At 39.1% G+C, this 26,279-nt stretch overlaps 1 protein-coding gene across 1 annotated transcript in view; it reads left to right on the top strand.

Moving 5' to 3' along the window:
• The window catches only part of LOC137151124 (netrin receptor DCC-like), a 68,068-nt gene that overhangs the window by 26,002 nt on the left and 15,787 nt on the right, over window positions 1-26,279 (top strand). Inside the window, exons 7-9 of the mRNA XM_067545346.1 lie at window positions 1,456-1,572; window positions 9,370-9,525; window positions 20,916-21,128. Coding sequence (XP_067401447.1) covers window positions 1,456-1,572; window positions 9,370-9,525; window positions 20,916-21,128 — 486 coding nt within the window. The remainder of the gene's footprint in view (window positions 1-1,455; window positions 1,573-9,369; window positions 9,526-20,915; window positions 21,129-26,279) is intronic.

The raw sequence follows: 26,279 nt of genomic DNA on the forward strand, positions 1-26,279 counted from the left end.
AGACCCAGTAGGATTTCAAACCTCTAAAATGATCTAAAATCCTATATTGCTGCCAGGATTTTAGGGTTTGATACCTTACAGGGTGGTTGGTTTTTTGTTTTTAATTTGTGTTGGCTTAGCACCTAAAGACCCCTCCCTCATTGCACTAGGCACTTTATAAATATATAACAAAAAGATCATCCCTGCCCCCAAAGACTTTATAATCTAATCATAAAATGAGATGTAAGGTGATCAATGGGCCTGATCCAAACCCATTAAGATCAACTGGAGTCTTTCCACTGACTTCAGTGAACTTTGGATCAGATCCAAGATAAGCAATGGTCACAGCACATCAGCTGCCTAAGCCTAAGGGCTAGATACAAACACATGCAAACATCTAGGTCAGCTATAAATGCTTTCATAATATTGGGAATCCTAGAACTATCCAGGCGAACAAAACATATTGTCCTAGTCCTAATTAGTCACTAGATTTTGGACCTTAAAAGAGAAACTGATGTAAGACTGAGGTTTTAGTCCTGAAAATCAAACCAAGAGAATTTGAAGGAAAGAAGGAAAGTTTTGTGGCAGACTTTTTTAAAGTTTGTGAGTTGCTCAGAGGTTTAGAAAAAGTAATAGCTCCAGTGGGGAGATAAGTAGGCAAAATGGAGGTGAATTACTCAGCTATCAAATAAATTCTGTTAATTTTGTTATGGCAATAGTAAACACATTTTCGCCAGGGTGGTACAACTACTAGTTTGATATTAATTTAATATACAGATGAAATACGATACAATTTGGAAACCAGAAAACATATCTTCTATTTCATTGGGACTTACTATACCAAACATCCCACTCAAAACAAAATACCTCCATGAGCAGAGACAGTTACCCTAGCTTCTTTGGGTACACCAAATACCTCTCTGTAAGTGTAACTGGACTAAAACTTTTAATTTTCCATTACCTGAAGATACCTACATCTGTATTTCAATACCTAAATATAATGCCTGATTTTTGTAACTGTGGAGCCAATCATTTGGCGTGGCTGGGACTTAGCTGGTGCATATAAAGTATCTCTGAAGATAAGGCCAGTTATTAGGCGCTAGGTTATGGAGTTAGATGTCCAACTTTATGCATCCAAATTTGAAACTTCTGGCCATGGTATTTTGCTTGAACTTGTAATAAGTAATGTTGAAGGAGAGGGTCATGTAAGGAGCATTAAACCAGGATGTGATTGCAAAGGGAGAAATTTACATTTAAAGACAGTTGTAAGAAAATGAGAAACAACCATCTGAGTCAGGAATGGTGTTCAAAGTAGTCTGGGCAGCTGTTAGGAGCTGATGCCCTTTAAGTGACTGGTTTTAATAATAAATGTCTGAAAAAATATCCGTTCACTTTACTGCAAGATCCACTGTAAAGAGGGAAACAGTTTGGTGTATAGCAATTGTTAACTTAGCCATTTGTGTTGCTTTTCACTAGGTCCCGAGACAGAAGATGTGGGAAGTAGCATGTCCACATTAGAGCGCTCGCTCGCTGCCCGCAGAGCCACACGTGCCAAGCTCATGATTCCAATGGATTCACAACCAAGCAATCCTCGTGAGTAGAGCATCCCTCACTCCCTCTTACAATTTTATAAGAGAACAATAGTGCATATAGATTCTCTTCCATTTGAGGATCTTAAAGCATCTTACAAATGTTAATTAATGAAGCCTCATAATACAACTATGGTAGGTAGCATTAGCTACATTTTACAAATGAGTAAAGCGGGGTTGCCAAGGCTTCACAATGAGTCAGTAGCTGGGAATAGAATCAAGAAATCCTGATTTCCAATCCACCACTCTAACCACTAGACCACAGGTTTCTCAAATTTCTGTCATTAACATTTCCTGTGTTTACAGTACTTGGGGGCACACATTACAAAGAGTTATTTTTACTGTGATCATTGCTGTTCATTATAAAATCTAGCCAACAAACGAAGAGAATAGAATATTAATAGTATGTATTATTAGTTAGTGGCCACAAAGATCTCATCACTGAACAAGTCACAAAGATAAAGACAGTCTGTGTCCAGAAGTCTTTACAATCCAATAGAGTAAATGAAGAAGGCACTAGTCACTCAGAGACCCATAGGAAGGATCTGTATGAGTTACAATTCTTTTGTGTGTGTGTGTGTGTGTTTGTAGGTGTGGTAGAAAGAGAGAGCCTGAGACATGAGGCTTGGTATAAGGGGACTGGTATAAGGCCTAAGTCAGCCCCTGCTGTGATAAAACAAAGTTAGCAAGTCAAGCTATGAGCAGAAGTCAGGCCCTGTTACAAAGCTGATGCCTGCTTGCAAGTTCACTATCTGATACATGAACTTGGCAAGAACAGGGCTGGTGTTGCAAAAACACAAGCATTCTTAGGCAATAAGTGTTCACATAAATGTATTCCGGAAGGGTAGTACCAGAACATCCCGATACAAGGTTATGGTGTAACACACTACCCAAAGATGATGCAGGGACACACTGACCCCTCCTAAAGATAAGGTCAGGATGACAGGGTAATGGATAGAGATATTTTGATTGAACCAACATTTCAAAGTAAGGGATGGTAACTAACCACATCAGAGGGGTAATACAGAGGAGGTATCTTTATCCAGCCTAGGGGGGAGCGGAAGGTCCACACCACTCACTGAGCCAAACACATTGTAACGGGCATACATGTGCTAGTGTAACTGCAGACATTGATCCGGGTAGCTAGGACCGTGCTTCATCAACTATAAACCTGGCCGAGCATCTTTGCCACTGAACCGAGTCTGTGGTCTCATTGGCTGTTCAACTGAGTCTGCTATGCCAGCTATCTGCATAGAGCCAGCACACACACACAAAGAGACACACACTCAACCAACAGCTGGTAACTGTGTAAAAACATAATTTTTTATGGCTGTTTTAAAAATAAGGCTTTTCATCAGCATTTGAAATAAAAATTAAAAGGACTTTTCTGTTTGACTCAAATCAAAATGGAAGGTAGTTGCGGTAGCCATAGTTCTCACGTATACCAGAGTAAGTCTGTGTAGTGTCTAAATTTGCCGATAATACTGCTTGCAATAGTTTAGTTTATAAAAGTCTGGCACTGTCAGATGCTTTAGTCCTTTCCACAGAATGCTGGTCAGCACATCTGTAAAGGAGAGTTTACTGCCTTTGGATAATTATTTTTACAGGAACAAAACCCTTTTAGCTCATTAATAGCCAGAAAATGTCTCTATTAACAGAAGTTATTTTCGTTTATGATAACCCTTGAAAAATGTATTGTGCTGAACACAGCGGGTGAAAAAAACCTGTTTATTTAGGCTATAATTGCTCCATACAAACCATATCTCTTATAATTGGACAATATAGGCCCAAACGTACACTCACACAGGCATTAAATCAGATTCATTCCATTAGAGTCAACAGAGTTACATCCTTATGAGGTCAGAATCAGGCATTACATGACTAAAATCAACATATTTGTTAACCAAAAAGATGATCAGAGAGTGGAGTGACAGTTATGGATTATGACAATTTAGTGATATTTTTGGCTGAAGCAAAAGCCTGGTTCAATTAGCAGCATTAGTAACTTCCTGAAATTTCAGACAGCATCATACTTCACCTGCTCTGTTTTGTGCCATGCCCCTTCACAAGCAGTTACATACACAATTAGAAAGGTTTTACCAATTTGTTTGGGAACCAAAAGAGGGAAAAGCTTTGTGACTTTGTTCTTTAAAAACACAGATCGCAATGATAACACACAGAATTGAGTGATGGAAAAAATTGTACCATCCCTTTATTTAATAAATCTCTCACTGACCATTGGCTGGTTACTATGCCTTTCATTTGTGTTCATTGTGAGTGAAATTCATTTCACCCTCCTAATTCCGAGTAATCAGCCCTTCTGAGGGTGAAATCAGAGGAGTTTGGGAAGGAATTAAATTCCACTCCTGTAGACCAGGGCTGTGTTTCTGTAGCACGACACCCCTTTTGGCTGCTACTCCACCTTGTGAGCCAAAATAACGGCTGCTAACCCTCAAAGCCATTTGAGCAGCATATTACGGCAACGACATTTGTATAGAGCTGGCTCTTGTGGGCTTTCCCAGGCCAAACTCCAGGGATATCAGACTAGCCTGTACAGGGGTAGCACTGAGCTTTTCTTCAAAGCACACATGGGTGTAGGCAGCATTCCTGTGCAACTCCACCATGTGGTTTGTGAGAAACAGAATGTCATCTATCAGCCCGCCTCATTTGGGTTAATTTCACCCTAAGAGAGAGCCCTTAATTTCATTCTACCTTTGTGTCTATTTTTTCTCATGCAGTCCATCTATTCAGCTTTTTTCACAAGGCACTCTGATGAGCACTGCAAGTGGGATGACTTATTTTCCTTATAAGGGAGCCTGAGCGATGCTACTCATTAACTGGAAAGGTGTGTTAAAGGGCCAGATCCTGCTTACCTTACTCATGTGAGTTGTCACATTTAAGACATTGGGACAACTAGGATGACTGAGGCAAAAAGGATTTGGCCATCAATTAAATCATAAAACTCATTCAAATACTCTTCCTATTTTGCATTGCTGTTGCTCATTTGCTCCCTCTGGGCCTAGTATGTGGTAGTCTAGAACGTATTGTACCCTTTATGCATTACTGTGCAGAATGATTCTCAACATGGATTACAGGATGGAGATGTTTATCTCTGGAAAGGATCCCTTGATTTCGATAAATTGCTGGACACGCATTAAATCTAGACATTATATGGTATATGTTACATTAGCAGTAATCTGTAAGGCCCTGATCCAGCAAGCTTATTATGCAGGGGCTTAACATTAAGCACATGAGCAGTCCCACTGATGTCAGTGGAACAACTTGTACTTCAAGGTAAGCAAGTACGTAAATACACTGAGGCAAAAATCATCCTTAGGAACTGTCTGCTTTGTAGGTTGTATCCACTGGTAGATAACATGCTCACATACACACTTGACATTCTGGCCTGACATTCTGGACTGACATGCTGTTCAGTAAGGGAGTTGTAAACAAAACAAAAAAAAATATTGGAAAGGAGACAGGATAAAGATTCAGTGGGTTGGATTCGGACCTCATTTACTCCAGAGAAAATCAGAAGCCACATCATTGAAGTCGATAGGCCTGATAATCCTCTCACACTAGATTTATGCTGCAGTAACTGCACTGGCTTCAGTAGCGTTACTCCTGATTTACCCTGGTACAAGGGAGAGATGAATAAGGGCAGTGGAGTTCCACTGATGTAGAAGTACTGTAAGCACGTTCAGAATCAAACCCATTGTAATTGCCATGGTGCAGTACCAGCATAAGTGAAATCAGTCAGCTTTATAGTAGGTTATTGTATACAGATAAACACGCTGTTGGGTTTTTTAGGATCAAATCATAAATATTTTTAGAAGGGTGAGGTCGTGTTTTCTATCTGTATCCTACTCCCACTAGTATATGTCTAATAGAAAGAGAGATTATATTATACATAAGGGGAAAATTGGTCACACATTTAAGACCAATTTGTGCACTTTTTAGAGTGGGTTGTAAAGAACCTGTTTCTTTCTTCAGAAAATAAATGCAGTATGTTTTTGAAGGGTTTTATCATTGTTTTTCATTTATCTGACTTAATATACCTAACGTTGACAGTGATAGGAAATAAGATATAGAAAGGACTGAAGAAATGAAAACAAGTAATTATTCTGAAGTAAAGTAAACAAACACATTGGCAATGTTAAGTGGCAAAATTGAAGAGATTTATGCTCATCTTAAAATGCACAGAAAATCAGTTCATTTGGGTTCTTCAGGATCAAATGAGCTATGGAATGATACTTTTTGTATTGAAGTGGATATACAAAACATTGGTGACTTTCATGATGCTACAAGTGAGACTGTCAGAGGTCATCATTGTTACTGAAATGTAGCCATAATGATACTCCTAAGTCTCTAAATTCCTTCACAGAAAGGCACTAAACTTGACAAAGCAACTGAAGACACTTTCATTGGGTTTTGGCAGATTACAGTCTGATGACACTAAAGTCGCAGTCTCAGTGGAAATCTGGCTTGATCTCATTAACAACACAGAACTGGACCCACACAATAAAAAAGTTGAAAAACAATTCAGAGAGGCTGAGGAATAATATAATATCCATTATATAACCAACACAATTCATCCCAAATACAAAGATCAAAGAGCTGAGCTGAGAACCAGAAAACAGGCTGAAATGTAGCTAATGATATATAATCCTCAGTGCCTTCCTTCTCCCCTAGCATTTAAAATTGAAGATCAGGATTTTGATCCCTAATATTTGTTTGTGAAGGAGGCTATATCACAATTTATTGTATCAAAATGGCAATAAGTTATGGATGTAAAATCATGGAAAACAGGACAGTTGATATCAGAATGTTCTCTATTTTGATTGGCTTAGTCAAGACATAATAGGATAGGTTCTGAAACAACAAATAACTTGATAAAAATGAGTCATTATATAAGGGCAAATTTTTAAAAAGGAGGTAGAAAAATTTTGACTGCTTAAACTACAGACTGCAGCATTACGTTCTTGTGTTTTACCTACAGAATTCCAATCAATTCATTTTTTATGATACATCCGTATGAGGAAGAAATATGCTCATAGAGTGAATCACCTTTGTGGGTTTTTTCACTTCTGTTTTTTTTTTTTTTTTTTTAAAGTATTTTTTACCAAGTTGTGGAAAATCACAACCCTGTTTTTAGGTTGGAAATGATCGTGTTGATGTTGTTTCACCAAGGGAAAGTTATGCCTGACCAACCTGATTGCTTTCAATGAAGAGGTGACTGGCTCTGTGGATGTGGGGAAATCGGTGGACATAATATACCTTGACTTTAGCAAAGCTTTTGATACGGTCTCTCACAGTATTCTTATCAGCAAGTTAAGGAAGTATGGGTTGGATGAATGGACTATAAAATGGATAGAGAACTGGCTAGAGCATAGGGCTCAATGGTACTGATCAATGGCTCCAACAAGGGGTCGGTCCTGGATCCAGTTTTGTTCAACATCTTCATCAATGATCAATGGCTCCATGTCTAGCTGGACCTAAACAAACTGGAGGATTGGGCCAAACTAATGAGGTTCAACAGAGTGCAGAGCCCCAGGGGTCGGTCCTGGGGCCAGTTTTGTTCAACATCTTCATTAATGATCTGGAGGATGGGGTAGATTGCAGTTTTGGGCCCCCTCAGCAAGTTTAGCAGATGACACAAAAATGATTAGGGGCTGGAGCTAGGTGGGAGTGGTAGAATAGCCTTGTTCAGTCTGAAAGGAATGAGGGGGGATTTGGGAGGGGGTTCCAGGAAGGAGGACACAGAAGGACCTAACGGTTTCAAGTTGCGGGGGGGGAGGTCTAGGTTGGACATTAGGAAAAAGGTTTTCACTAGGAGGGTGGTGAAGCACTGGAATGGGTTACCTAGAGAAGTGGTGGAATCTCCATCTTTAGAGGTTTTTAACCTGCGTCTTGACAAAACCCTCGCTGGGATTATTTAGCTGAGGTTAGTCCTGCTCTGAGCAGGGTTGGACTAGATGACCTCCTGAGGTCCCTTCCAACTCTATGATTCTATGTTTTTGGCAACATCCGGGGACTTTGGGCTCTTGAGCACAGCTTTGAATTTCTACTTCAGAATTTCAGTGATCCATACTTAGACTACACTTTTACAGGATGTAGTGAAAATGTGTAGACACAGAAGTGCAGTGGTCAGGAAACTCCAAAATTTGCTGAGGGAATTTCAGCTTTCAAATTCCTAGTGCATCAGTTTCAAATACAATTTTGATTGTTGGCAGGCTATGTCAGAACAATTTTTTGTCATATTTGCAGAGATAGCTTCAAGTATTTTCAATATATCTTTCCCTTAGCTTCTCTACATAAATGTAATATTACAGTGAATACTCTGATTATTTTTTTTTATTATTACCTATGCCTATGAATGAAGGGAAGGACTTGTGTTGGATTTTTTATGACTCAGTACAGAATGATTGTTTTTGCAATGCATTAACAATGTTACAAGCAGGGAGACTATTATTTAATCTTTCAGAAGTGTGATTAAAATAATTTCACAGATTAAAATTAAATCTTTGAATAGTAAGCATTCTATTCTAAGGATGGGTAAATTAAAGTCAGACATTTTGAAAGTTCAAAATACTATGATTATCATTTCTTAATAAAAGTTTTTGTGTGGCTCTACACTTCCCATTTTCCTTTGGAAGCACAGAAATGCTCAACAAAGACTGTGCAGTTTAGTGCTTAAAGAAGTAATAAGTAATAAACCTTGGCACAACCACTGACTCTTTGTGTGACCTTGGGCAAATTGCCTAGTTTACAGCTCTGTATTATGGATTTAATAGGGGCTAGAAGTAATAATAATGACTTCTTTAACATTTATAACATTGTTTGCAATTTACATGTGAAAAGTGCCATATAAGCCAAAAATTATCATCATTGGTCCAAATCCTGAAGTTCCTACTCAGTGTTTACTCAGGTAAAACTTTCATTAAAGTCAGTAGGCATTTCCCTTAGTAAGAAGTTCATAAAAACCGATAAACAAATTCAGAATTTGGCCCATTATTTACATGATTGGTTGTTTATTCCTGGATTGTTCAAAACCAGAACATATTGGAAATCACTCACAAGACAGGCTGATTTCATTAGATTTTTAAACCCAGTTTCCAAACCAAAAAGGTTCATAAGATTTGGATGAGCCTTCAAATGTTCAGGTGATTAATTTGTGCATAACCCATTGCTTCTCTTTTCTCTCTTTGTTGGTTGTAATTCCTTTTAGAACTATTAGAGTTAAATGTACACACTGAGTGGGGAAGTAGGGCCAATCTCATTTACACTGGTGTAAATCAGGAATAACTTTAGTAGAGTCACTAAGATCAGATCCTGGCCCTTAAAGCCTTGCTTCATCCATTTTCCTTTCAAATATTTGTCACTTAACAGGAAAAAATTCAAAATTGGCTGCCTCGTCTGCTCCTTTGAAACAGGCTGATAGTTTCGCACATAAAATTGTCCTTTGGTATGTGAAAGTATCCTAGTCACATTAAATATGCCTATCTTTGTATACAGATGTGGTGTGTGCGCGTGTGTTGGTATCTATACAAAGAACACACACACATTGCTATTATTTATTTATTTGTATTACTGTAACACAGAGGAGCCCTAGTCACAGACCAGGACCCTTGTTGTATCAGGCACTGTAGAAATACATATTATGTTGCTGCAGTTTGGGCACCTAGCTTTGGAAATGTGGCCATTTGCGGTTTTCTACTGGATCCATTTGTTTATTTTTAATCTTCCACAAGTACCCATGCAATTTTAAGAGATCTTTAATTCTCTCTCTCTCTCTCTCTAGCTGTTGTCAGTGCCATCCCAGTGCCAACGCTAGAAAGTGCCCAGTACCCAGGAATTCTGCCATCTCCAACGTGTGGATACCCACATCCGCAGTTCACTCTCCGGCCTGTGCCATTCCCAACACTCTCGGTTGACCGGACCTTTGGAACGGGAAGAAGTCAGTACAGTGCCTTACCTTTTATTTTGATGTTTATTTTCTGAGGAAGTGTTTTGAAGTGCTGTTCGGACTGGAAATAAGGCATACATTTTTAATAGTGAGGGTAATTAATCATTGGAACAAGGGTTGTGGTGGATTTTCCATTACTGTCAATTTTTAAATTGAGATTGGATGCTTTTCTGAAAGATTTGCTCTAGTTCAGACAGGAATTATTTTGGGAAAGTTTTGTGGCCTGCAGCAGATCAGACTACATGAGCACAATGATCCTTATGACCTTAAAATCTATGAAATAGCAAACAGTGTTGTTTTGTTATCACAAGGACAGTATACTTTAAAGGAAGGATTATTAAGAAGCTTAGAGTTTGTGTAAACATTAGTTTGAACAAAATGTCATCTCATCTCTTGACTGTGTTCCTCTGAATGTTTTCTAGCATGAGCCAATGATAAACAGGAAATATCTCCAGTTGTGTAGTACAATATAGTTTTGAAGTGTAGTAAGAATGCATACTATCTTTGCAGTTAATTTCTTCTCCTCAAAGTTAACTAGTATATAATATAAAAAAAATACACTGTGGGTTGCATTTTCAAAAGGCACTCCGTCCTGGTCTAACTCTAAGGCCTGGTCTATACTTACGTGGAAATTCGGCAGCAGTCGACAGGAGTTTCGCAAGTCAACTGCTGTGCTTCCATTCTGCGCAGTGTCTTCACTGCATTGTGCCGACGGGAACTGTGTTCCCATCGATGCAGCGCTATGCCACTTGAGGAGGTGGTTTTATTAGGTTGACTTCCTGATTGAATGAGTGGGTCTTCACTGACTGCTCAATTGATTCAGAAAGATCGATCTGACGGTGGCGACTTTGCCCCCAATCAATGGCAAAATTCCCATTGACATCAATAGCAAAATTTTCATTGATTTCAGTGGGAACAGAATAGGCCAATGTTGACTGGTTTTCAAAATCCCATCCAGCATTCTCTATATTAAACCTAGGTTTGCCAAAATTGTACTAATATTTCCTTGCCAGCAGACTTGCTTCTTATAAAACATTGTTATCATACACTCCTTAATTTCAGTGTTCATCTGTGTTAATTAGGCATCCTTGTGCATTTGGAGGATCAAAACATTATGGTAGAGGCCTTGTGAATCCAGACCAGATGGACTGAGAATACTGATCGGGGAAACACCAGACAGCCTTGCTCCTTAGAGGTTGAAAGTTGTAGCACCTCTTCAGGATTGTCTGTGTCAAATCCCCCAAAAGTTTAAAACCGCTTGGTTTGTACCAAAGCAAGATTTCTTAAGAATTGAAAAAGAATTGGATAAATAAAAAAATCTGCATAATGTATCAAGCCTTAAACTCTGCACCAGCTCATCTAGATAGATCCAAGCCCTATCATTAAACTTAGGAGAAATATTATACACTTCTGGAGAATGCATCTTTTTACCAGCTTACCCGTTTCTCATATTCAGGCCCTGGCATCAGGCATCTCATATCATCCTTTGCCACCCTCATACTCTCAGTTTACTTTAAACTGCCTTCCTGTGGTATCTTCCACAAAGATATTGCCATCCATGGACCCTCCCAGAAGGATATAACAGTCTTGCGTGAAATAATAACACCTAGCTCTTATATAGCATTTTTCATCAATAGATCTCAAAGCACTTTATACATGAAGAGGTGAGTGTCATTATCCTCATTTTACAGATGGAAAAACTGTGGCACAGAGAGGTGAAATGACATGTCCAAGGTCGCCCAGCAGGCTAGTGGTGAAGCCGAGAATAGCACCCATGTCTCCTGAGTTTCAGACTATTGCACTCTCCACTAGGCCACGCTGCTTGCCTTGGCGTACATTTACCAGAATTATATTCTTTATAGAAATAAATTGGGTTCCTGTTTGTTCCCATAGTCATTTTACCACTTATAATGCTCTTTGGAAAGCATATGCACACAACAGTTGTCCCTCAGCCTCACCTTCACACCTTATTTCTAAATAAGCAGCCTTCACATCATGGGCCATATGTTCTAGCCTAATGACCATACTTTTGCATGTTATTTATCCTAGCTGGAGTGCTCATGTTTTCTCAGACTTCCCTCTTAACTTTATTATTATTTATTATATGAATTATTGACAGATTTATGTCAATCTGTCACACATATTTTTCAATCTGTGCTGCTAATTCATGGAGAATAAATTCCATGAGTAATTTTTCAACTCCTGTTTGATTTTTGCTTTCGGTCATTATGGTCAGACCCAAAGGAACTGGCAATTGACATTCCAGTAGACTGTGTACCCGCATGTTCTATCCATGACCCCAATATTATTGTCCCCTTCTTCCCCTACAATGACTGGGTCCAATACAAAGCTAGATGGTAGTTACCTCTGAAGGGCCTGGCTCGGATGGCCACTCCTGGCTGGATGTTTCTGTGTGAGAATATAGACCTTCTCCCCAAATTATCACAGATTTAACACACACAAACAAAGGGGATTCAGCTTTGTGATGTATGGACGCCAGACTTGGAGGGAAAATTTTAACTTCACATTACAAGGTGTCTGACTTCCACCTGCTCCCATGGAGATGGAAGAGAAGATTGACAGATTGGAATGTGTGGTCTTTATCCCATAGAGTTTTAAAAAAATGTGGCCACATGGTCAGTTGCATCTTTGATGGGCACTTGGCTAATGTTCACTGGGGCTATGTGGAGCAGACATTGTACGTTTCGTAAGTATGTTCATGGGACATGTCACAAGGGATTACGCATTTAATAAACTGTCAGCAGTATAACACAAAGTAAAGCATGCACAAACGCGATGCGCTCCCCTGAAGAGCACTGGTCAGGAGGCTGGTAGTCTCAGGGATGCCAGAAACTCAACTGTAAAATATGACAGAAAGAAGTGCCACAAAACTGTTCAATCCATAAGGCAGAAACTATTTTCATATATGTTGTTTGTTTCCTCAGTGACATTCAGATAGGAAATTGCTTGGTTGGATAGCTTTCTGTAACAGCCTGGTGGGTTAGCTTTCAGCCTGAGTGAAATAGAGGAGAGACTATAGAGAGAGAGGGAGAGATAATTATTTATTTACTTATGGACCTGCTTTCTCTACTAATGCTGCCACTGACCACAGGGACTGGCAACGGCACATGATATGAAAGAGTGGCTGTGCTCCTTGTTGCACATTTCCCTCTCACACACTCAGCCGGCAGACCACATTAAAAAGCAGCTGGAGTGTCTGCTTCATGTTTGGATCACCTCACAAGGTCTCCCACATGGCTTCTCTGCTGCAAAAAATGGTTTCAGGATTCTGACTCAATCATAACCATTCCTTTGTCTGACTCTGATCATGTGGGGCTTTCTTGACAGTGAATGGCAATTGAAGACCATATTTGGGAAAGTGCATAAGGTTTGCTTGTATCCATTTGAACCACACAGTGAAAACCCCATGAGATTCTTTCCCAATTGCAGTAAAGTTAGAAAAAAATAAAATACATGCACTACAAGAATTCCTTTGAGATGAAGTCTACCTACATTACTACATGGTTGAATATGCTATTGATCAGAAGGTAGCAATCTTTGGATACATCATGTTCAATGTCATTAGGGAAGGTGTTGCTCTGCATTCTGCCAAGTGGACCGTGCTTGAACACCTCTTTCTGTTCCTGAAACCCTTTATGGTTGACCTCAAAGATTCCAGTGTTGAAAATCTTTCTTAAGCCAAGTTTTACTACTCCTCATCTACTGAGAAGAAACTAAAAAAAATGAAGGGGTAAGTTAGAAGCAACCAGGACCTACCTTGGATAATAAACCTGCTTGTCTGTTTCACACTATCAATGAAATTGACATAAATGGATACTATGCATTAACTTCTCTATCCTTACTTCCAGGAAATATATCTGTCATATTAAGGTGGCATCACTCTGTGCAGCGGTACATCCTAACCATTAGCCTTCACCTGAGGAATCTGTCTAGTCTCTGTTTTGCCAGCTGTTTAATATGTACCTGAGGATGCTGGGGAAAGATTGTGAGATTCTGTGGGCTACAATATCATCAAACGGCAGAGGACACTCAGTTCTGTCTCCTCCGCATCAAGCACAGACAATTCTGTCCCCTTCAGGTCTCAGAATATGAGAGAAATGAGTACCTCGATGAGAGTAGATGATTCATCTTCAACTAGGAAAAACATTGAAGTGGCACTGGTCAGGAAGAAGCAGTTTTAAGAACTAGCAGGAGCTGCAGAGTCCCCCTCAAAGGGGAGGTGTCTGTTCTCCAGCTTTCAAAATAGTCCTGGCCAGAAGACTCCCTTCTCAGAAGGGAAAATGAGCACAGCACATTTTGATCACATCCAGATTGGATTTTTGTAATGTGCTGTGACTTGGCTGACTCCAAGGTCATATGGGATGCTTAAGCTTATCCAATATAGATCAACTTCCTTTCTAAGTAGGACAAATCATTTGTGCTGGAGGCTTCAGTTGGAGGAGGGATCCAGAAAACAACTGAATTTTTTAAAATTATTATTTATGAATTTCCAGTATAAATATGAGTAAAGGCAAGATTGTTAGTCATAAAACCAAACAAACAAAAACCCAAAAAAGAGAAGAAAGAAACAGTCCTCAATATTTTGAGGTAGCGACACAAGAACTAAGATAGCTTCACCCCTTTCAAAGTGTAAAAGTGAATTATATTCATTTTTTAATTTAAACAAATCTTTTTTTTTTTTTTTTTTTTAACCATTTTTCCTCTTGGAGCTAACAGTAACTGTGAAAATTTAATTTTGGGGTTTTAGGGAGGAAATACTGTTAAGCCTAATAATTGATATTTCAGTTTAATAACCTGTTTTTCAAGAGAGGAGAAAAAGGACACTTTACTACTGGACTATATCATGCCTTCTATTTTAGACAGGCATCCACAGTGATGTCAATGGGAACTACTCCACCTGGAAATGATGGTATGACACAACCCAATATAACTATGTGCCCAATACTTGACTTCTGCCTGAGGCTGTGCTTTCCCCATCATTTTCCACATTTGTTCTTTATCAGCTGGATGAGTAGGAAAATTAGCTTTAAAGGTCATTTTTTTTGGCAATGAATTCTTTGGGGTCCCTCATAAATGACTTCAGAAATATTCCTATTGAATTCAGTGATGCTGGATCTGGTCTTATTTTAGCAAAAACAAACAAAAAAAAAAACAAAAAAAACCCACCCATACCCCCTTTTCCCCGAGAATATAAATTATGATTTACCTAAACTTCCTACTGGAAAATAAAACTGATGTTCTAGCAAATTTATTATTATTATTATTATTATTATTATTTGTATTATAATAAAACCTACAGGCCCTAACTGAGGGCCATGTTGTGTAGGTGCTGTACAAATAGATAGAACTTGCCCCCAAGAGTTTATAATCTAAATAGAAAAGACAGACAAAGCATGGAAGGGGAAACAGAGGCACAAAGACGCACAGCCCAAGGTCTCACAGAGCTAGCAATAAAACTCACACCTCCTAAATCCCAGTCTGGTACCCTATCCTCTGGATCATTATTGCCATTATTGTTTAAACCTACGCTGGTATTGCCCGGGCTTATCTCTGACTTCATGTCAGAGTAGATCCAACAGCCACAATTCAAAGTGGGAGTACTTCTCAAACTTATCACACAATAAAAGATGTACAATAAATAGTTCATACATCTGACATCATTAAAATTCTCAAATATATCAAACCAAGAGCTATGGGGGAATAAACCAGAAGATCTAAAAGTATTAGTGTTTTTAGTATTAGTCTTTGTTTTTCTAGTGGGAAAAATCTCATGATTAGAATATTGGTATAGAAGGCAGTGGGGAGGGGAAGTTTAAAAAAAGACTTGGCCTATTTAGCCTTGAGAAAAGAAACCTGATAGTCTTAAAATATATTACATTTATAAAGAGGACTGATCAGTTGTTCTGTCTGTCCACTGAAGTTAGGATATGAAATAATGGGCTTATTCTGCAGCAAAAGAGATTTAGATTAGATATAAGGAAAAGCTTTCAAACTATAAGGATAGTTAGTTATGCACTGGAGTCGGCTTCCAAGGGCAGTTGTGGAATGCCTGTCATTTGAGGCTTTTGAGACTAGATTAGATGAACACCGGTCAGTGATGGTCTAGGTTTACTTGGTCTTGCCTCAGCATAGAGGGCTGGATTATATGAGTTTTTGAAGTCTTTTACAGGCCTAAGTTTCTATGATTCTATTAGTTTATCTGCAAATGTAGGAGAAAAGACAGACAATGTATACAAAAGAATGCTCAGTCTATGTTAAGTCTTTCACATGTCTCTTGTTCTTCTAGTGGGTCACCAGACAGTTCATTCCTTTTGGAATCCAGAAAAACATGATAGCAATAGAGAATTTAAAGGAGTAAATAAGTATTCCACATTGTAAATGGAGTTTACCTGGACATAAAAGTTCTACATTTAGGGCCTGATCCAAAGCCTCTAGAAATCGATGGAAAGCCCTCCTATTGGCTTCGTTGGGCTTTGGATCAGGTCCCAAGGTACAGCAATTTTTTTGTACCTTGTCAAAGCTATTAATTTCAGCAGTGAGGACAGTTGGGACTCAACAAAATGTTTTTCATATTCAGGGTTATCTGAGAGCCTAGCTTCCATCAAAATTTTATTTTTAACTACATCTGTTCAAGTAATCAGAATTCTTCCGGGATTAGACATTGATGCTGAGTTTCATAAGGGCAAATGTCTCGCTTCTAAGTGGCAAATTGAGGTAACTGGATCATGTGTTACCAGCAACTCACTCCTCCTCATCCATTATTTAAATACACTTTCAGCACTTCCATCCTCTATTCCCTCAGAAACCTGAACTAACTGCAAATTGATAGCTCTCATTGTTTTGAAATAAAACTCCTTTCTCAAACACTAGACATCTCCATCAGACAACTTTCTTTCAATATTTACAAGTCTAGCCTTCTAATTTTTATGGAATCCTCTGTCCCTTGCCTTCAATTGTTGGTGGTGTGCTCTACCCCGTCATGTCTTCTGTATAATAAAGGTTATTGTAGTCTTCAGATTTTGCAATTGTGCTTCTCTTCCAATATCCATCTTTCATTTCTAGCCCACTTGAATTTATACAAAAACTTTCTCAGGAACTATATCTAATTCCTGTTAACATTAAGAATATCATTCTCTGTACTGCTGGTGCCAGCTGATCAAGTTTTTCTCTATGAGATCATAAACTCAGAAGATAGCAGGCAAGTCAGTGGAGGTTAGCAGTACGTGTCTATTCTCGCTTGTCTGTGCATATGGGTCAACAGACTCCCAAAAGAAATGGATTTGAAGGACGCGATAGCCTTAGGCACAGTAGAAGAGGCAGGCTGTTCCAAGTATTATGAAAGAAAATGTGAGGCCAAGAGCATGAGAAAGAGACTAAGGGCTGGATTTTTCCTTTAAGCACACCCTGAGAAAGGCATAGCCCTCAAATACCTTATCACTGAGACACACATTTGAGTCACAATTGTCCCGTATCTCATTGGCCAGCAAGTAGCTGAGATGAAGCCAAAGTTCCACCCATTCTCCATCCCCATTATTTGCCAACCTGCTCCCATACTATTAGTTAGGGCTTTAAGGGGTGTTCTTCTTCCCATACACTGGGATGTGGTCTAAGTCAGAGCCTCGTCCAAAAAGAACCATCAGGGAAAAAGACTAGAAGGGGTGCACAGAGCATGGGAGGGAGCGGAAGGAAAGAAGAGTGGAGAGGCAGGCAGTGGCAGTGAGGACAAGGAAACTTCACTACCACCAAGTAAACTTTTACAAACTGTAAATGATTTTGACCTTGGTCACATTTTATAGTTAATCTCTGATGCCTGGAGCTCAAGATTGCTGGAGATGTCTGCAATATTGCATCAGGAACAGATAAAAGGATTCTGGAACAAAAACCCTCATTTCCATTTTTCAAAATTATTTTGCCACTTAGTAGGTTGTAATTACTTATATACATTGACATTAATTATTATAAAGTGCCTTGAGATTTGTCTTGGCTCTGTAACTGCATGTTATTTCTACAATAAGTTCTGGATTTTGAAAGCAGCCAGATCCTCTAGAGCATTTTAATTCCCAGTATAACAACTAGTCCTGATATCTAAGTGTCAGGAAGGTTGTTTTCTGTAGAAGAAGGATGAGCTGTTTGCCGTCTTTTATGTTGGTTGGTTGGTTTGTTTGTGCTTTTTTGGGCTCCTGCCACAAGATTAACTGTCGAGCTATGAGCCATTCTGGCTGGCACAGATATTAAGGAGTTTGTACCTGAATCAAGACTGGATAAATCCAGTTTTCTCAAAATAAAGACACCCTTCCTTTGCTCACACTCTTTGTTAACTTGTTTGCCCCCTTCCGCTGCTCTGTTTACAAGTAAGGTAAAGATTATTAGACATATAAGGAAAGCCCGTGGTCTACTTACTAACGGACAAACCCTGCTTTAGTGAGAGTCCTCTGTGCAGTGAGGCAGGCTGTGGGAACTCCTTAGGAAACACCACAGAGCTTGGGGCTACTGGGCCTCTGTGAATTTGCCTAGGATGCAGGATTTGGAGTGGGATGGTTGAGACATTGTGTAAACCCACTTGCCATATTCTCACCATAGAGTGTGTACACAGTGGTGTTACAAGCTACTGCAGCAGTGGCCACCCCTCTGTGGCATGGGAGGGGGATTCCTGGCCCTCTTGCTGTTTAGTATAGTATACTCATAACCATGGCAGAGCCAACATTCCTTCCTTACAGTCTTGAAAGCCCTCCTCCCACCAATTGCCCCATGGATAACTCTAGCCAGCTGGGTCTGTCCTGGTAGATAGGGGTGGTTAGGATTTACTCCTTAGAGACTTTTACTACTTCTAAAATAAAATTCACCTTTCAAGAACAAAATAATCTATTTCCTCCACCCTCATATTTTTTATTAATCTATTGGCAGAGCAACATCATTTGGATAAACATGGTGCCTTTGAAAGATGTCCTGCAGTATGCTTACAATAATGGCTTTCTGATAATGTAGCATTGCATCTCTGTATAAAGCAGCAAAGACCAGCGCACTCGGTGACTTAGAGATAGCACTAGACTGAGGACTCACACTTTTTCCATAATGCAGATAACTTTGTAAAATGACATACCCAGGGTAAATTCCTCGGTCACCTGAAGTGAATGACAAAACTTCCATTGACTTCAGTGAGGTAAGGATTTCACACCTAGTCTCCATTCCACAAAGTCCATTAGATTGTATTGTGCTTTTTATCAGATGTACAATCTGAAACTTTATAGATCATGACAATCTGCAATGTCAGACTAATTTGTAAATCCAAAATTTAAACATGATGTTCAAATTTGTCTTTTATTTTAACTGTATATTCTCCACATTACTCCTCTCTCTCCTGATGTCTGTCTGTCTAGGTAGTTATATGAACCTCATCCCATTAGTATCTGATAGCCTTACAATCATTAATGATGTTATCCTCATAGCACCCGTATGAGATTAGGATATATTATTATTATATCCCCTTTACAGATGGGGAATAAGGCCCACACAAATTGAAGTGACATCTGATCTTACTCTCTCCTTCCCACTTTGTACGGAGAGCTCACTATCTTCTGCCTCAATCCATCCATATACAGAAGCAGCAAGATACCTCTTCTTCCACCAGTTGCTCAGCTCCTGGGATTTGGTTCTTCTGGATAAACAAATCAACCATAACCGCTAGGATCACTTTATGGTCTGTTAATTTTCCCATGTCACCCTGGGCTTTCAATCCTTCCACTATTTCCCCTGCTCGACAGGTTCACGTTCAAGGACCTGCAGAACTGCACCCCACATGTCCTACTTGCATGCTCAAGCAGAGAAGGAAATAATTGAACATAGCTCTTGCCCTAAAAAGATCTGCAGCCAAGAAATGAATGGACATGGAAACTGAACTACCCTTTGCCCCACAGGTGATTCAATGAAACTACAGACAGAGCTATGCTATTGCTTGAGCTGTACCTATTCTGTGGATAGCATTTTATGTACCATGTGCTGGGTACTATCCTGAGAGAAATGCCATATTTCAAAAATAAAACTGCCTCTTTATTAAGAGAACTATTTACAGAGGTTTTGCAACTGCAGCTAACATTCTAGCCATGTGCATACAGACTGACTTCCTGGTGTTTCCTCCTGATTCTTCCCTCCTGCAACCTGTGCTCCTCCCTCAAAGTTCCATGTTGCTCTCTGCAAATAGGCAAACAATTTTATATTCCAGGCCTCTTAATCCAACACCTTTCATGGGAATTCAACTCATGGGAATTTTTAAATAAAAAAAAAATTAACCCAGAGCATTTATCACTTTCATGGATGGCCCATGACTGCAAATTCAGTGGATTACACTATTGATACAGATGCCCTGAACATGTTCAGAAGCTTGGCACTGTAATGTAGCATCTCTTTTATCCTGACACTATTCTTTGAAAATATCACTCAACAGCTTTGCTTGCATATATGCATTTGCAATACTGTGCATATTCTCAGTAACAGACCATGCTGTTGATCAGTGATCATGCTGAAAACTCCTAAACAATTGTAATCACACTGAAATTACCAGCTGGATACAAAGCAGACAATAAAAGAAATTATTTTATCCACTAAAATATTTTCCTTTCAGTTCATTTTTCTTTCACATTACTTTAGCCAGGTTTGTATCACTGTTTTGGCATAGAAAGTTCATGACAGAGGTAATTTTTGAGAGCCTTTAATAAGAAACACTCTAGAACATAGAGTAACCTTGATTTATATTTGAAGGTTGAAATGGCATGTTTAAATCATAGAAAAATTGACTTTGGATATAGGATAATAAAACAGCAACTGACTGCTTTGGCACACTGAATATTACTGCTGTCTCAAGGAAAAATGCTATTGGTATTTGGTTGAATAGAAATTAAGTCCTTTCTTTGTCTTCAGCTCTCATTAGCTGTGGCTATAACAATAATATAAGGCAGAATGTAATGAGTTCCAACAGCCATGATTTGTTTCACTCTCCATATGATGTATTTATGCTTTTGGTTACTTTTAGTATTTAAAGACACTCAGATCCAATGGTGATGGAAACTTAAGAAGTTTATATACAAGTAAAATATATAGAGGGAGATACAAATGTCATTTTCTGTATTTTTTTTTTTTTTTTGAAGGAAGATTTATTGCAGTGTTATGCCACATGGCTGTTTTTAGGAATGTCTTGTTTCTAATGCAACTACTAATACCGTTTAGAAGAAATGTTTGCATATTTCTTACAGCTCCTCAGAATTTAAAGGCTGGCATTTTCCTTTCTTTTGGAAAGGATCATAAAAGCAAGAAATGGGACTTGAAAAAATATCCCAGTCATTGTTCATTTCATTATTCCCTTACAGCAGTGAGTGAAGGACCAGCCCCACCACAACCATCCATGCTGCCACAGACACAGCCTGACCATGCCAGCAACGAGGACGCCCCAAGCAGAACGATCCCCACAGCTTGTGTCCGGCCTACGCACCCGCTTCGCAGCTTTGCCAACCCGTTGCTACCTCCACCAATGAGTGCAATAGAACCGAAAGTCCCTTATACACCACTTTTGTCTCAAACAGGTAATAATTCCGGAATTACTGATGTTATGTATTAGCCACCAAGGCACAGTATTCAAGGTGTGCTTGGGTGCAGGGATTATCTATCTAAGGTACTTATGTGCCCCCACCCTCAGAATAGGTGAACGCCTCATAATTTTAAGGTGGGTATCTGTCTTCACAGTACCTATGGGAGGCAGGGAAGTGCCGTCACCCCATTTTATAGCTGTGGCACAGAGAGACTAAAGCCAGCTTTTTAAAGGTATCTAAGTGTCTAAAGATGCAAATAAACCCCTTGTCAGATTTTCAGAAGTCCATAGGTGCCTAGATAGGTGCTTTTGAAAATCTCACTAGGTACTTATCTGTGTCTTTAGGAGCTTAAATGCCTATACAGACCTGGCTCTAAGTGACTTGCCAAAAGCCATGCAGGAAATCTGTAGGCAGATCAGGGATTTATTTGAACCCAGCTCTTCCAAGACCTGGGCACTGGACCATCCTTCCTCTTTCTGCAGAATGGCTTTGCTTTTTTTTTCCCTACTTATTTTCCATTAACTGACATTTTATTTTTTGCATTTAATTTGAATTGTGCCTGGGCCCCGCATGGATGTGCAAGGAAGGTGAAGGACACAAAGATCTTCCCTCCTGCCCCAGAATTCCCAATAGGCACCAGCCACAGCTCTGGTACCTGTGCTCTCCTAAAACAGAGATTGTTCTCAATGCTGCCTGGTGGGCTTCATCCTGCGAAGGAGAGAGGGAGGAGCAGCAGTGTATTTTAAGGGGTGAGCCTCATTCCAATTTGCACTAAGCATGCTTTGCATCATTCCGGCCATTGGAGGGGGCCTTGAAACGAGCATAAATGTCTTTCAAAAGTATAAAGGCCTCAGTGTAAATGAGAATCAGGCCTGCAGTGCCTTTCAGAGCTGCCCTAATAGGCACAATCCGCCTATAAATCATATTGTCCGTATACTGTGCCCTCTGTCTATGCACACTGCTCCCAGTCACATCAGTGACATCAGCGATGGTCACGCCTGCAGACAGAGGTCAGTTTGTAGAACTGAAACTAAGGCCTGGTCTATACTTACCAGGAAATTCGGCAGCAGCCAATGGGAGTTATGCAAGCTACGTAGAAAAACTTACATCGACTTCCTAAATTCTCTTCTGTGCATCATCTCCACTATCCTGTGCCAATGGGAAATGTGTACCCATCGATGCAGTGCTACACTTTTTTTGGAGGTGGTTTTATTGAATCAACTTCCGGATCGATTGAGCGATCTTCACTTCCGCTCAATCGATCTGGATAAATCAATCTGATGGCGGCAAATTTGCCACCGTCAGTGAAGACATACCCTCAGTGACATTCTGGTGAGAATTGTAGAATTAGAAATTCAACCCTCATCTATATTTTTACTTTCTTGAAAGTTGAAATCCTCTGCATATAAAATTTCTCATCCTCTACAGGGAAGCTCCATTAAATACCAAGAAGTTCTTACTTGGAAAAAAAACCAGACATGCTTTAAGTACAGGAAAGAAAATATAGGTTGTCCTGTATCTGAAAGAAGTTTCTTTAAGTTCCTGTAGACTGAAAAAAGAATTCATACAATTTCATGATAATATTCCAGCATTTCATTATGACTTTCTGGAATGGGAATTCAAATAAGGCAATAGTTTAAAATTATAATTAACTAATAAGGGAGGAGAATTAAATAAATCAAGAACCAAATGAATCAGTTGATCTTATTTCAAATTTCAGATTTGCTATAATAAATTAAACCAATGCCAAATGCTTGGCTCCTGTTTCAAGGTTTACTTTCTTGATAACTAAAGGATTATGTATATTTGCTAGAAAAATCTACCTGGAATCCTGTCCTGACAGCAAACTCATTAAAAAATAAAAATCAAACATGCAAGGAATGGGAGAAATAGAAAACAATTACAAGAAAAAAACACTAGGAAGTGAAAATGATACTAGTAAGGCCCTTCTTTAAATTCCTGGATTGCCTCCCTGGGTCCAGGTGCCATGGGGTAAGTGGCTAGGAGTTCCCACTACTAGAGATGGGCAAATAATTGATTTTTTGGTTCTCTTGGAAGTTCCAAAATATTGAAAAAAAAATCAGTTCAGGTCAAACCAAACCCAGAAATGCCAAAAAGTGTTTGCAAATCGGAAAAGTCTGTTTCAGGTCAGACAAAACATGTTTTGTTTGACCTGAAATATTTTGGAATTGGGGGAGCCAGGTTTGAATCCTTGCTCTGGTGCAGGTATTTGAACCCAGGTTTATTCCCACTCCAGGCTATAGGGATGGATTTGTCTCAGTCTCTCTTGTTAAAGCTGTTCCATCTGATATAAAAGATTTGAATAGTCATTTGGCGAGAGAGAGAGAGAATCACTACAGCGCTTGGTGTTTAGGATGCTCACTCAGGAGAGGTCCCTGCTGCAATGATTATCTATACAAAGTGGAACAGCTTCAGCAGGGGAAACTGAGAGCGCCCCCATCGCAAAATAATCTATGGCCCTGTTCAAATTTGCAAATAGTTCTATGGTGACTGAAACTGCAATTTTCAGCAAATAAACTATTTGTCAAAATAAATAAATAAATTGACCAGATCTACCCACTACCTTGCATCACAAGTGGGGAGAGAGCAGAGCCTTAGGTTCATCCTCCACAATGTACCATCTAATACAGTGGAGCTGTCATAGGAAAGGTAGTTATTAGCCGCTAACATGGACTATGGAGCAGAGAGAGATAATTGTGCTTTTCTAAAGAAAGATTCCTTTCTTGGGATGCTCCTAGGATCTCACAACTACACACCGCCCCATATTCTGGACAGTTATTTTACACCTCTTCTATATTGTATGAAATGCACTAAAATTAGAAGAGTTTTATAACACAAGCCTTACATTGTAGGTATTTTGTACACTATATGAGCCCAATCCTAGAATCCTTACATGACTGATTTTTAGGTGAGTTGTGCTTTTGAAGTCAGTAGCATTATCTGGTAAATAACTAGTATGTGTGTGAATGAGGTTTGCAGGATGGGACCCAATATTGATCATTCACACTACCCAATTAGGAGGGCTGCTCAAGTTGGCAGAATTACCTGCAGTTCAGAAATTTCTGCTCTACTGAAGTCTGTTCCGTATTCTGATGTTGCTTTCTGAACATAGTGTTCTTGCCACACAACATATGTTATGTAACTCTAAGTGATTGCAAGACTACCAAAAAAGCACCATGTTTTCAGTATGAACACCTGCTATCCATCAGCAGGTAATTCAATTTTTGACAACAAACAGAAGTAGAGAAACCCTATAATATTGGAAATTCTTTTTTTTTTTTTTTCTTGGCCAACTATTACAACTGAATTATATTTTTATATATGATAGGGTCTGTTCATCCTTACGTAATACCACAGTTTTATCTAAAGAGGGCCAAATCCTACTGAGCTTATTATGTGAATAAACCTACTCACTTCAGTAGAACAGCTTGCATAAGTAAGACATTTTTGCACTTAATCTTCATGATTTTGGGGGTGGGGGAGAAAGTAGAGGTGTGTTAGTCGTCCCCATATAATGTACAGTGATCACCATTAAAATTGCTGTTTGTGAGTAATTATGTTACCTCAGAATTTGCTGCATTCCCTACACATTGTATAGGGTTGTGTTGTTAATTAGATAAAAGTTAACATTGACTGTGACCACTAGATCCACATTTCCAGAGAAGGTGGCTGCCATGTACCAGAGCCACTGTGAAGTCACACTGGATTATTTGTGGATGATCCTTGATATCTCAGAGGATCAGTGGGGTTTCTAGACAGACAATTCCTCCATCCTCCCCATTGACAGAACAATTGGAGAGCATGCAACCTCCTTTGAGCCTCCTCCGATTTTACAGTAGGTGGGGGTATCCCAGCCCAAAAATGCTTTTAGCAATTTCTCTTTTGGGGGAAAATTGTTACTTCACTCAAACAGATGGATGGAATGAATTTTTCACTAGACGTTTTTTAGACATCATGCAATTTCTACTTGCTGAACATAATAATGTAATTAGTAACACATTTGTCATTACTTAGACCAAGCAAACTGTTTATTACTTTAAGCGAGTGTCAAGGAAAGCATTGCTCTCTCATTTCTCAAACACATGTCAAGCAAGTGTCTTATCCCTTCAAAAATAAATAACTGTGATGGAAACTTTGTATTTGATTGAACTGGGATGAAGCCAACAGATTCCATAGAAATATAACAGGATTCGATAAAAATTGATCTAAAAACCTATGGACAAAGATTTTTCAAAAGTGGATTCCTAAAGTGGATTCCTATATTGATATATGCAGGCATCTAAATAAGTGGCCTGATTTTTAAGATTCCAGCTGATCTCAGTAGAAGCTTGTGCGTATGTTTAGCACTTTTGAAAATCAGACCATTTATTTATGTGCCTAAAAGTGGATTTAGGAAACTAACTTTAAGCCCCCTGTTTTTGAAAATCATGGTCACAGGATTTAAAGGCCAAATGTAAAGGTCATTTAAGTCAATGCAAGTCTTTTTGTTGGTCCTCCCCTCCCCACCCTGGCGTTTGGGTCAGGCCCTAATAGAAGAACTTTTCTACAGATTTTTAGCCATCTGATAGAATTTTATAGAAGGGTTATAATTAGCTATTAATATCTATAGACAAGTTAATAAAAATCTCTAGAAAGATTAACATGAGTTATTCAATTCTATAGTATTTTACCATAATGGAACTAATAAACTTCAAAGCCGTGATCCTGTTTTTCAGGTCATACATTCAACATACCACAAAGCTGAAATTTACTCCTTTTTCTTGAGTCCACTGAGTTTTCACTCTCTGCTTTAAGCTGGTCCACATCATAGATATTTTATGTTAGATCGCACTATTTCATCACCACTTTGTGATACAGTGGTTTAGCTTCTTAATACTAAATCTGAAGACAAGAGAGTAACCGCACAATCTTTCCTTTTCACATTCCACTGTGCCTGCAGTCATCTCTCCTTGCAAATCATGGACATAGACATATAAGCAATTTCACTTAGTCCCCTTTCAGGTTAAATAGAAAATGCTTGATGGAGTATTGAGCTTCTTGTATGATGGATCTGACATAAATTCTACAAATGGCCAGGAAAGGAGGTTTTGTTTTGTTTTTTAAATTCCTGACAGGTAGAAATTC

Source organism: Emydura macquarii, unplaced genomic scaffold, assembly GCF_026122565.2.
Source record: "Emydura macquarii macquarii isolate MOO-44397 ecotype Brisbane River unplaced genomic scaffold, CSIRO-AGI_Emac_v2 contig_1045, whole genome shotgun sequence".
NCBI lineage: Eukaryota > Metazoa > Chordata > Testudines > Chelidae > Emydura > Emydura macquarii.